The sequence below is a fragment of the Dermacentor albipictus genome, chromosome 1, assembly GCF_038994185.2.
Source record: "Dermacentor albipictus isolate Rhodes 1998 colony chromosome 1, USDA_Dalb.pri_finalv2, whole genome shotgun sequence".
Taxonomy (NCBI): Eukaryota; Metazoa; Arthropoda; class Arachnida; order Ixodida; family Ixodidae; genus Dermacentor; species Dermacentor albipictus.
Genome location: NC_091821.1, coordinates 146,822,694 through 146,834,834, shown reverse-complemented (window position 1 = coordinate 146,834,834; position 12,141 = coordinate 146,822,694). Strand labels below are relative to the sequence as shown.

The following is a 12,141-nucleotide window of genomic DNA, read 5'->3' as shown; positions in this document are numbered from 1 at the left end:
GTCGCCCATCGCCATCCCGTATAGAGCACGGCAAAAAAAGGGGGCGATTTTGTGTGTTGAAGTCGCAATCTGGCTTTGAGAGGGACGCTGTGATGAGGGGGCTATAATTTAATTTGGAGCATATTTTTTTGTAGACGTTGTTTGACGTGTACACAATGCTTGGGTAACAAGCACCTATGCATTCCCATGCGAATGCGATGGCCGCGGCTGGGAGTCAAGCCCACGACACTGGGCCGAGCTGTTGAACGCCGTACCCACTCAGTCACCGCGGTGATTACGGCATGTCTGCATCTGCAAATACTGAGGTTAAGAATTACTGTGGTAGGCAAGTTATCGTTGCGGAAATTTGACCCTCGTTGTCTAGTGCTGCGGAGAGCTGCGAAGCATTCCGCCCCGTTGAATAACCTCCGGAAAGAGCCTCCTAAACCTCTCGAAATGTCGTCGATGCCTCGTGAGCAGTCTCAAAGTGCCCACCGGTTTTAAAGCTGCGCTTGCCTATGAAAGCGGTCTTCCCATCCCGGCGCGCGCGCAGTGCGTGCCGCGAGACGAGGGGGCCGTGCCCAAAGGGTGGAGGAGGGAGGCGCGGAGGCGAGGCCGGGAGGAGCCGCGGGGGAGAGGGAGCGCCGTGGCGAGGAGCCGCTACTAGAGTCCCATCCGGCGCGCTTAGGAAGGAAGGAAGCACCGGATTGGCTCCGGAGGAAATTCCGCCCGGCGCCGGGGGCGCACAACAACGCCGCCGACGCGAGTCGAGCCCGACCGACGGCAGCGACCGCGGCCGGGACCCCTCGCGGCTGCCGGCACCACGCACGCTGACGACGACGCCCCCGACCAGCGCGTGGTGAGTACGCCGCACGGGCCGCGTGCGGATTGCGAGCCGAGGTGTGCTCGCTCCAGGGTTGTCGGCACGTGCGTTTAAAACTCCGAATCGTGCCACATTCGGAAGCTCACCGTTGCGCGAGGTGTATCGGTGGTTCAGCGTCAGCCGTATAATAGCCCTGCTCTAGGCTAGTTAAAACTTGTCTCGCAGTTCAGTGATTTCGTCACTGAGAGTATCGACTCCATCCACCTGTCAAAGGAAGCATGTGAGTACTTTGCCGAGAGAGCGCCGTCTTTGGTTGTTTAGGGCGCGAAGGAAAACATAAACGCGCCCTAAGCATCCTCAAAGATGACAGAAAGTATTCTTTATTACCGCTGATGGATTGTAAAAGGTAACATATCTGCACGTTGGTTTTACCTCTCACGAATTTGCACAGCAACATAGAGCGGTCATGTTCCGGATTAACGTGATAGCAGCCATGTGTTTGTATGAACCCTTTTGGCACGTGTAATAACTTCTAAACGATATGTATACAGGAAAATTTAGAGATACTTGCGGTAGAGAGGCAATGGAAATAGCAGTGAATATGGCGCAGCCATTCGCACCCGATTTGCACAGCAGCGGAGACAAACAGAAAAAGGCAGATTTTGAGAAACGTGCATATCTTAGGAACAAGCAGCGTTTCAATACCATCTCGATACGTTATGATAAGTGAATTTCAGTGGATATTTATTGTACGAGTCTTAAAAACGTTTTATGCATTTGAACTGAACCTTTGAGACTGAAGTCACTACATATACGTTATGCGATTCGCGCCGTCTTTTCTCGAATTTTGTCATGGTTCAGAACAGCAATGACGCGATTTTAAGAGCAAAACAAACTAAGTTTCTCCATCTTTCGCGCGAAACTTTTGGGTCGGCATCGGCCATTCAGAGCTGGTGGAGGATGCCATGCTTTCACAAAGCAGCTCATTGAATCAACATCCAACCTGAACCAATTATTGAAAATTTGATAGCACGCGACGGTAAAGTTGTATGCGTCTTTTCCTACTAAAAGCGATGAATGCTTCTCCTGTTATAATCCCTTCTTGGGGTGAAGCTCGCGACCTGGAGACGCATAAAAGAAATCCCCTTTTTGTGGTTACTTCTTGGAGGGAGTTCTTGCAGTTACTCGCGCTACGAAAACATCTTCAAATATCTTACAGCGGCATTAGCACCTCGGTACTGAGCATCCTGAATAGACACTAATGCGAAGCTTGATGTGGTGACTAAAAAAATATCGAAATGACATGTTAAGCTTGACAACCTCATTCACGTTTAGGCAAAACATCTGTGAGCCTCCATGAACTATCAGGACTGGTGCAAATTAAAACGAGCTTAAGAAATATATTACTGTTCGCGCTACACTTTTTTAGGCAGCGCCAGGAATACAAATGTACGTTTAAAGTCAACGTCGCCTGAACACCTAACTCGAGAATGTTCGTAATAACAGTACCAAAATAGCGCTTCGCGGCTGCCGAGCGTAGTCATTTTCACTGGGGCTGCGAATAACGGTGTTTTACTGCGAGACATGTAGATAAACGGGATACCGAGATAGAGAGAGATTTCTAAAGAACATATACTCCTAGGCAAGATCACTGCAGTGGTATTCAGTCATTCTAATGCTAAAAAGAAATAAGCATGGTTATCATTCCGCCGTGACACTTACAGGGTAACACCGTGGCGGCTAGTGCTAGTTGGTACTTACTCGACAGGGCAACCGCACGAAAAGGCGATGGTCAGAAAAGAAGGTGCAAAGAAAAGAAGGTGAACACACACTAGCGCTGGTGCGTGTTCACCTTCTTTTCTGTCCTTCGTCTTTTCACGCTGTAGCCCTGTCGAGCACTTACTTGGCTTGTGGCGAGTGCCTTCTTTTCCGTTGTGGGACTGCTTTCGCGCTTTAAGAGGTAACAGACGGAACGAAGTGATAGGAAAGGGGCTCTCATATATTAATATTTAATCGTACCGTATGACAACGTAACCTGAAAATGCAGACGTTAACCAGAATTAGAAAGGATGGCATCGCGAATGCATCCCATATATACTTTTTCATGTGTTCACACGCCATGCTTTTGCTGTGGTATCAGTATGTCACAGCCAATATGAATAATTCTAGTCAAACATTAGCGTTTTCTCTGAAAGGATATAAAAACACCGCACACATGTGTCATCGCTTCTAAGAAGAGTATTGCAGGCTAGTAATGTATTTGGTCGCAATTGTGCGTAATGCCTTGTAACGTAAAAGAAAAATAGAGAGAAAGATAGCGTGCAACAACAATTGAGTCCAAATAAGCACTTGCTGTTTTGAGTAAACCCTCAAATAAAGTTATGAATCATTTCACAATATGCAAGGTACTCTTGATTCGTTTTTATCCGCGTTTGACGACAAAGCAGTTAGGAGAATGATAAATTGGGCAACATCATGCTGGTTCATATAGCTAACGATTGCGCAGATTTGCAACATGCAGCTCTGTAATGCTCCCCCGCACCACGTTGCCCATTCTTTATTCATCATAGCACATGGATGTTTTGTAACCTTAGACATCTCTGGTGACATGCTTGAGACCTGTGTGACGAAGTTGCCTGTTATTTTCCAGTGAACGCACAGATGCTCATTAAGAGTCAAATACGTTTGTGCAATGTATTTGCGCATTGCAGCGCCACTATAATGTAACATTTTTTTTCGTCCGCTGCTCCATTTAGCAATCTATCAATCTGACCAGCCAATTATCTTGATAACGTATACACCAAGCGCCGCTCGAGCTAATGAGTAAGGACGAAAACAAACACAACTGGAATATGTTCCCTACATTATTTAGGCTCAAGAGTGCAAGGAGCAGGAGCCGCAATAGCAGGCTGGCACGACCTTATCGTCCCCTGGCCGCTGTGTTTCACAAAATCAGTGTCACGTGCTTGCCGCAAACTGCCATACCGCTGCGCAACAAACGCAGCTAGCTGCAGACTCCGCTCTACGTTACTTTTTTACGAATGCTGATTGGTATAGTTAGCAGGTGTGCATCGCTGCTTCACAATGGTGAAGCAAATTGAATTGAATTGTGGGGTTTTACGTGCCAAAACCACGATTTGAGGCGCGCCGTGGTGTGGGTCTCCGGATTAATTCTGACCACTCTTTAACGTGCCCCCAATGCACGGGACACCGGTTTTTTGCATTTCATCTCCGTCGAATTGCGGCCACCGCGGTTGGAATCGGATACCGTGACCGCGTGCTTAGCAGCGCAGAACCAGAGCCACCGTGGCGGGCAATGGTGAAGCGGGTGTTCGCTGCAGCTGACGAAGGAGGCGCAAGGCAGCGGAAACAGGCCCGCACCTCATAAGTGCTAACGTTGCGCTTCTGTGCTTGTACCAGTGCGCGTGCAGCATCTCGGTGTAAGGGTTTCGCAATAAATTTGACGTCACTTTTTTACAGCTTTTAACCATGGCCACACCACTGCATAGGTGGCGTCTCTCATTTGCACGGTGGCTATGCGCTTTCGGACGAGTAAAGTGCGACATTTTCGTGCTGCATTGGGCGCGATGGTGAAACATGGACTCCCATCTGGACCAGCAGGCGTGAATTACGCTTCCGAGGGAGCAAAAGAAAGGCCGCAGCTCGTTTCTTCGTAGTTTTACGGCCTGCAGACCGCGGCCCATCACCTTTGTGCGCCCCGGTGAACGAGCCGGAAATGTGTATCCTATTGTGACGGTGTCGATCATTCGCCCTTCTCATTTCAAGCGAGCGGTCTGATAAGCGAGCGAGGCATTTTCTTTTACGCCGCGTAGCAAGAAAGAGGCCGGCGGAGGGGGGAAGACGAAACAGAGACGAAAGCCGAAATAATGTGAAAACAGCCTCTGCTTGAAAAATGACGTTCGCCGCTCGCACTCGGTGCGCGAACACTTCCAACAATTGGGCGAACAGTGAATTTGTTGCCGCTCGGCGCCCTTCCAGCCCGGGTAACGCGGCGGAAGTATGTGGCGTGAGGCGGGCAACGCTGCGCGTGTGTTATGCGAGCGATAAGCACGCCATCGAAGGCACGTTTATTTTTTCATTGTTGTTTCCATTTCCGGTTCTAGAAATGCGGATAAGCGCTGCGCATCGAGACCGTGCCCCAACCGACTGCGAGCAGCGACGCGACCGGGCCAAGCCGCGGCTCAGCTAATAACGTATGATACCGGGCAAGCGTTGGCCGTGATGAGACAACTGACGTAGTTCGAGAATCCGAATAAATAAATTTTGGTCATTGCGAGACATTGGGCCTGAGATATGATTTCCTCTCGTGCAAGCGTGATGACCGCTCAGAGGCAGGAGGCGCAGGGTTTCACAAAACGCGCACCTAAAAAGTTTATACATATACTGCAGTGAAAGAAAACGCAATGCTTATCGTTTGAAATACATACCTATGAAAGAGACTTACAACGTCCTTGGTTGTTCTGTAGTGTATTTCACCCCTTTGTCATAGCTACTGGCCTCTCTCGCGTCATAGTGAGCATAAGCGCGTTACTGAATATAAAAGCAACGAGTGACAGAAGTACGGAACCGAAACTAAAAAAAAAAAAAGATGCGTTTAAGGAAGATTGGACGCTGAATTCCCGATTTTCGCACGTGTTTGCCTTTGTCTGGTCGCCTTCGCTAATAATATTTCCAGCACCATGATAGGGCGAAATTTGCTCTCATGAAAAATTCTAGAGTGATAACTTTTTGTGAATAGGCAGCACACGGTTGTGTTGGCACACGATTGAACGAGTATCGTGGAGGTGATCTGTGCTGCGCCGGCGCTAACTTCAGGAGTTGGAGGGCGCGGAGAAAGCAAAACAGGCACCTGCATCGGCTAAACAGTAACGTAACGGCTTTATGAAAGCTGGAGAAGTTAGCCGGGTTGTATGCAGGCCCGTCATGCCACTCTATAGAAGAGAAACAAGCCGAAGATGACGCGGCACACACTTAATGAACACGCACACACAACCGACGAAAGTTATTCACGAAAAGGTGTTTCATGCAGGCGTAAATACTAATGGGCCGCTTTCATAGCCTCTGACCATCCCAGACATGGTAGAATAATTTATTTGGTGTCTGAGGGCTGCTCCGGTACTTACAGTTTTTTTTCGGCTACTGAGTGGATATTTCTTTTCTTCCCTCCTGGCATCTATATTTCTCTCGTTATTCGCATGACTTCACTGGTCAGTTGTTAGGTCTAGAACGCGTGCGTATACTTGCGCTTACTCCGTTTTTCTTTTGAAACGAACCCGCATAAAACCCACATGCATGAATAACCCGCCGTGGTGGCTCAGTGGACACGGCGTTCTGCTGCTGAGCTAGTGGGTTGTATTGCCGGCGGCGCCAACCACATTTCAATGGCGCTGGAATTCAAAAATGGCCGTATACTTAGATTTGGGTGCGCGGTACCCCAGGCGGTCAAAACTAACCCGGAGCCACCTGCGACGGCGTCTCTCATAGATCGTGTGTTGCTTTGGGAAGTTGAACCTCGCAATTTAATTTTCGGTGCATAAACAGTCCCCAGCACACTTGTCTATAGCGCGGGATGAGCGGTGCGCGGAAGCATGCGTTTATGCCGTTTAGTGGAGGCTAGTGAGTCACGTCCATTTCCTTCTCAGCAAGTGGTGCAGTGTGCAGTCGCGCTACAAAGAGAGCGGCTCTAGTGAGCGATAAGTCACGCGAAGCGATGATGCATGCCGTCATTTTCGATTTTGGCGAGCGTTGAGGTTCGCTTGCCCTATAGCGTAGAACTTCTATTAAAATTACTAGAGAAAAAACTCTGACGCGGCGATCGTTCAGGCAGCATGGGAATGATGGTTAGTACGTGGATTTGTCGAATCTTCGTGCTTGTGGCTTCAAACATTCCTGCGGCTTTATTATCAAACGTCCTTTACGGCTTTCGTAGATAAAGCTAAGATTAATTTGCTTTTATCGGCTTAAATATGGAAGCAATCCTACATTTCGAAACGCAGAATGCTATGAGTCTCTGTGCACATGCATAATTATTCAAAATTGCTGTATATAAAGCTTAATTATTTGTTGAGAATAAACCATTTGCAAAGTCACAGAGTCGGTTGACGCCACAAGGATGAATTTTAGTCAAATCCATATATTAAGCATCATCCTCAAGCTGGTTGAACGGCCATGCTTGCAGCCCTCATAGACACTATAACGACAGAGTTCCTACTAATACTTTTTATAGGAAGCTCTTGGCCTACAGATCGGTGTCACTGATAAAATGGAGCAGTTAAGTCACCAGCTGCACGCAAAAGTATAATGCGTGGCTGCTTGCATACGTTGAGAAAGTCCAGTGCTAACGATCGACAGGAGCAATTCCACCTTTCGAAGGTCAAAAGAGTCGCGGCTGGATGAATCTTACAACACGGGCTTGAAGGAACTGGAAGTGAACAAGCAACGAACATACGTCCCGACACGATCACTTACTGGGCTTGAATTGGACAGTTACTCCGCAATGCCATAAATATACTTTGTGCCACTTCGGTGCTTCATATCTTCATAGAACCTGTGGCAAAGCAACCAGTCTATCAGAGGAGCCTCTACTCCATATATCTAGAGATGCTCCATGGATGTCATGGACACCGTTGGTGACCAGATCAACAGCTTCTTGCACCAGGCCATTAGATGGGAAGCTGTGAAATCAGTGGAACTATTGATAAAGCAACAGAGCAGCTTGCAAGACTGCTTTTTGTACAGAGCAAAGCGGATGACAATCTCTCATGATGAGTGCGTGCCGCGCAACTTTCTCCAAATCAAGCATGGAGTTGAGTGAATGGTTTTGTCCAGAATGCAGATGAGCCAAAGGGAACTCAACAGTCTATATCAGGACTAAGGTTCCAAGCTGGGCTAGTTTGTTTGCACTAAACATGGCCAACAGTGCACATGACGGGAAAATAGAGAATCGCGACAGAGGAGGTGTTTAAATGGTTTTCAGCGCATGTGTGTTTGTTTCACTTGCCCCATCACTTCACCTTTTCTCCCGTTGAGTCTTTTTCGGGGCAGCCAAAATGTATTGGTTGAGAGTTGTAGTACACGTTGCAAATCAGTCATTCTCGAAGCTTTATAAATACACTTACAGGGCGATTTCAATAAACGTAATAAATCATATAAGCGGAGAGTCATGTGAATTACCGAGTCGAAAACAAAAACCATAGTATTTAGAGCGTAAAAGAATGGCGGTTGACCGTAAATGCTAACTAAATAACATGTTGATTGAAAACAATCCTAATATAAACTCACCGTCGATGAATTTACCATCCTCAAGGCAGTAACTTGGGCTTCTTGATTGCGATGAAGTGCTATAGACGGGAAGAAGAAAGGAGAGACAGACAGGACGAGCGCTACTAACAATTGTGGACATTTATTGGAAAATTTCGCTGCAGCAGGACAGTGCGCGCATGCGCCCATGACACTCTGAAACCAGCGACAAATATAGCAGGTGCAAAAAACAAGGCGATACGGCAAAATTTACATACAACCGCGTGAAGAGACTGCGAAATATATATATATATATATATATATATATATATATATATATATATATATATATATAACAGCTTACTTTAATATGCTTAAGGATCCCCCCAAGAGTACTTTCGCGAAAAGTTGCACAGATATAAGTCCTTGTTGTTCGACAAAATAGACGACATACGCCGTCAAAGTAGTAGCGACATGTTCCGCAGTTATATCCGCGAAAATAATCCATTGTGCGTTCGACAATCTTTAAAGGGACCGTATGATACAAATTTAAACAGGTTGAAGCCATTGGGGGTAATGATAGTGGTGTTTCTGCGGTCTTTGAGGTCGACCGCAATCTTCCTGTAACCAGAACGAAGGTCAATAGTAGAAAAATACTGGCAATGCGCAAGGCAATGGGAACACGGCTCTTTCGTGACTTCGTTGAAATGCAGAAGTGCCAAGTGTAGCCCTTTCTGACAAGTACTGCCGTAGTGCCGGCGACGCCCAATGACTAGAGGAACGCTCAACGGTGACACTGACAGGCGTTTTATCGACATTTATTTCGATAGCCTGACATTCTACTGCACGCAGGCAATATGGACGTTTGTGAACATGGCTAGCCGGTGGTATCGCCGGTGGCATCGCCGGTGCCTATGCTATGCGCAATAAACGAGGTTTCACCAAACACACGGGCATCAAAGTTAAAAACGCCGCGATACAAAGACAACAAGTGGCGAAGATCGTGAGCGTAAAGAGACCGAAGAGCAGGGGATATCGTGTCATTACAGGCGTCAGTGGAATGCTGGGCCATGAGGTCGACGCCAGCAGGCAACAACGTAGCAACAGTAGTAAAACGCATAACGTTGTGCTCATCGAAGATACGCTTGCAGGGTTGAAATGGCCGCGATGACCCTAAGTTCGCGAGAAGAATGTGAACGTGGTTAACGGCAACCTTCAAACTACAGAGGGACATCCACGGTGGCAGATAGCACGTAAGCATCGTTTGAAACTGGGGGAATCACCGACAGCGTGACCCAGGTCATAGCCTAAGACTCCAGATGGTCCAAATCATTGGAATATAACTACGTTGATGTGTTGGTGGCTACATAGGTTTCAAGAGGAATTTCTAACTGCAGAAGGCCCGGTACGCATTCAGCACGAGCGGCATAGCTGGACAGAAAATCGTGGCCAATAGTAAGATCGTCAGGCACTGATCAAGGACAGTAAATAAAACAGACATCTGACCAGCGATATACAAACGACTTTTGCACATACCTGTGAATTAAAGTGTTCATTCATCGGTGACTCGTACGTCCGAAAAGGCAGCCGTGTGAGACCTCTTCGGGGGCGACGATGGAGGTGGTGGTTCGTAACGGATATTTAGGCGCCAATGCCCATATAGGCTCTTATAACAGGCACGCCGTCGACTCCAACGTCTATTCAATGGCCAGAAGATTGCGTAATGTGGGCACAGTCCGTAGATGATTTTTGGTTCGATCGCGCAAGGCAGCGTCACCTCTTGGATCTGCATTATATAGCATTTTGAGATAAAGTAACGCGAGAGAGTCAGCGACGGGTAGATTTCAAGTAGCGGCGATCGGTAACGGCAATCCTCTGCATGGTGACGGTGAGCGGCTGGAACGTCCTGTTGTAACAGTTGTAACAAACAACGGAAGCTCATCGCTTCCTAAACTGAGCTTGCTTCTTGTCTTAGCTGCAATAGTCGAAGGTACGCACTTAAGGGAGATGATGACCAGCAACAGCAGCAACATTGTGATACCTAACCGACTCTGTTGCAATAAAAATAGATGACTCTATCGCGGAGCAGTCGGAAGGAGAAGCGTCAAAAGAATGGGGCTGACATCAATGTAGTCCGCGGCAAGGATGGCCTTGATGCCAACGTTCGCCAACTTCTGGCGATCAACAAACTATATCAGGGAGATCAAAGGGCACTAATCGTCGTGTGGTTGGCTCTGTAGACGAGAAGGAAAGGCACACTCAATCTCGTGGGGGAACATGCGCACTAAGCTGTCGGGGGTAAGCGGCAGACGGCGCACATTGGATGTTCTCACAAGACGTCAGACGATACGGTCACGGTCTTGGGTAGGTAATGCACAATAAGAGAAATGTTTGAGATTGGCAGATTGAAAGTGCTGAGCTCGCGGCTCACTATATCGAGTTCTGGCACATGGTTACAAACCTGCCATCAAATAGCCAAGATGCTCTTAATATACGTGATTCATAACCCAGTTCATCTTTGAGCATGAGTCGCGAGTGTTTTCTTTCTTCTTTATTTTTTATTTATTTTTTTTGTAGTGTGCTGACGATCGCCTCGGTTGCTGAAGAGGTGCGGAATTTTTTATTTGGATTGGGGGCCAGCTCCTCGTGAATTCGCGTAATAGCGGGGACTGAGTGGTTGTACGGGCTGATGCACTCATGCTTACATGCTTACAGAGCCAGTCGTCGATATTGAGAGTGTCCGCGCCGCGAAAGGTTCCAGGATAACGGGGCTAAGACAAGATGGCGGAAAGCGTTGAGGCTGAAGTCAAAGCGCCGCACTGTACTCGAGGTCGGAGGTATCACGACAAGTGCACTGTGGAGTTCTGTATGAACTTGAGGTACACCGCACCTCCACCATAATGTTACGGGAAAGACAGTAAGGGGGAAATATATTTTCAGACTATTTACAACGACTATTTACATAGCGAATTTACGTTCAACATGGTACTCTGGCAAGCGAACCATGATCCAGCAGCCGGCGAGTAACTTCGTTCAAACCCGAGTACAGTGTCCCGCGAGTTTGCCATATTTGTGCAAACTGTCCACGGTGACGTGATAATTGTGCGTACCGAGGAAGTGTTCGATGCGGCACGAATGTTTGAGCACTGGGTGTCTGGCCTTGCATGCACCGCAGGCATCAGTGTGCGAGCAGCGCGCCGAGGAGGGACGGCCCGCAGCCGCCGGCGCACGCAGCAGCAGCGCCTCGTGCGGGGGCATGCTGGAGGCGAGCAGCGCGTGTCCGCTCGGCGACTTGGGCAAAGTGGTGAAGCTCGAGGAGTGGGCCGCGGCGGCCGCCGCCCCGCCGGGCGCCTACCGCTACCCGCACCACCACCTGCACCCGCCGACGCCGCAGCCAGGACCAGCACCGGCTGGCCGACAGGTGGGCCGCTACGCCACCAGCGCAGGGGTGCCCGGGGAGCCGACACTCAAGGGCTCCCCGGGTCCCGTGGACTCCTCGCTGTTGGTCAGCTTCAGGGACAGGTGAGCCTCACTCAACGCTTCCTTTTCGGCAACTGCTATACAGGAGCCAAAGGGCAGCACCCGTACACGAGCATGTTGAGCGATAGTGCAGCGCCGTTCCCCTCGCCGCACACATGGTTTAATGTACTTAGTCACATGGGCGGACATTGTAAGAATGGCTTCCACGTCGTACGCCAGCATCCTGTCAGTTACACACCGTGCAACAGGAAAGAACGGCTTTTTCGTTTTCGTAAAGGATGATGCACTGGCAATAGCTGTAGGACCTTGATGCTCACCAGGCAACTTCTATGCTTCCTTTCTATGCTTCTTGCCCGTGATTGAGGACGTCTGTACTTCCGCTCGATGAAATGTATGGACGCTTACGTTGCCCGTTTTTTATGTTTCGCTAAGTGCGTCCTTCTCGTGGAGGATTACTTATGAGGTGCGAGCGGCCGAGCGCAGAAACTTGCCAGAGGCACCGATGCCTTTCCACCAAACCGCCGCTCTGTATGTCTTTATTTGTGTGGTGCCCACCACAAACGCCGCGTTTCCCACCCGGCGTCGCGCTCTTCGACAGA

At 48.7% G+C, this 12,141-nt stretch overlaps 1 protein-coding gene across 1 annotated transcript in view; it reads left to right on the top strand.

Moving 5' to 3' along the window:
* Positions 1–686: 686 nt before the first annotated feature.
* The window catches only part of LOC135911038 (DNA-binding protein D-ETS-3-like), a 243,095-nt gene continuing 231,640 nt past the window's right edge, over positions 687–12,141 (top strand). Inside the window, exons 1-2 of the mRNA XM_065443137.2 lie at positions 687–838; positions 11,238–11,584. Coding sequence (XP_065299209.2) covers positions 11,319–11,584 — 266 coding nt within the window. The 5' untranslated portion in view covers positions 687–838; positions 11,238–11,318. The remainder of the gene's footprint in view (positions 839–11,237; positions 11,585–12,141) is intronic.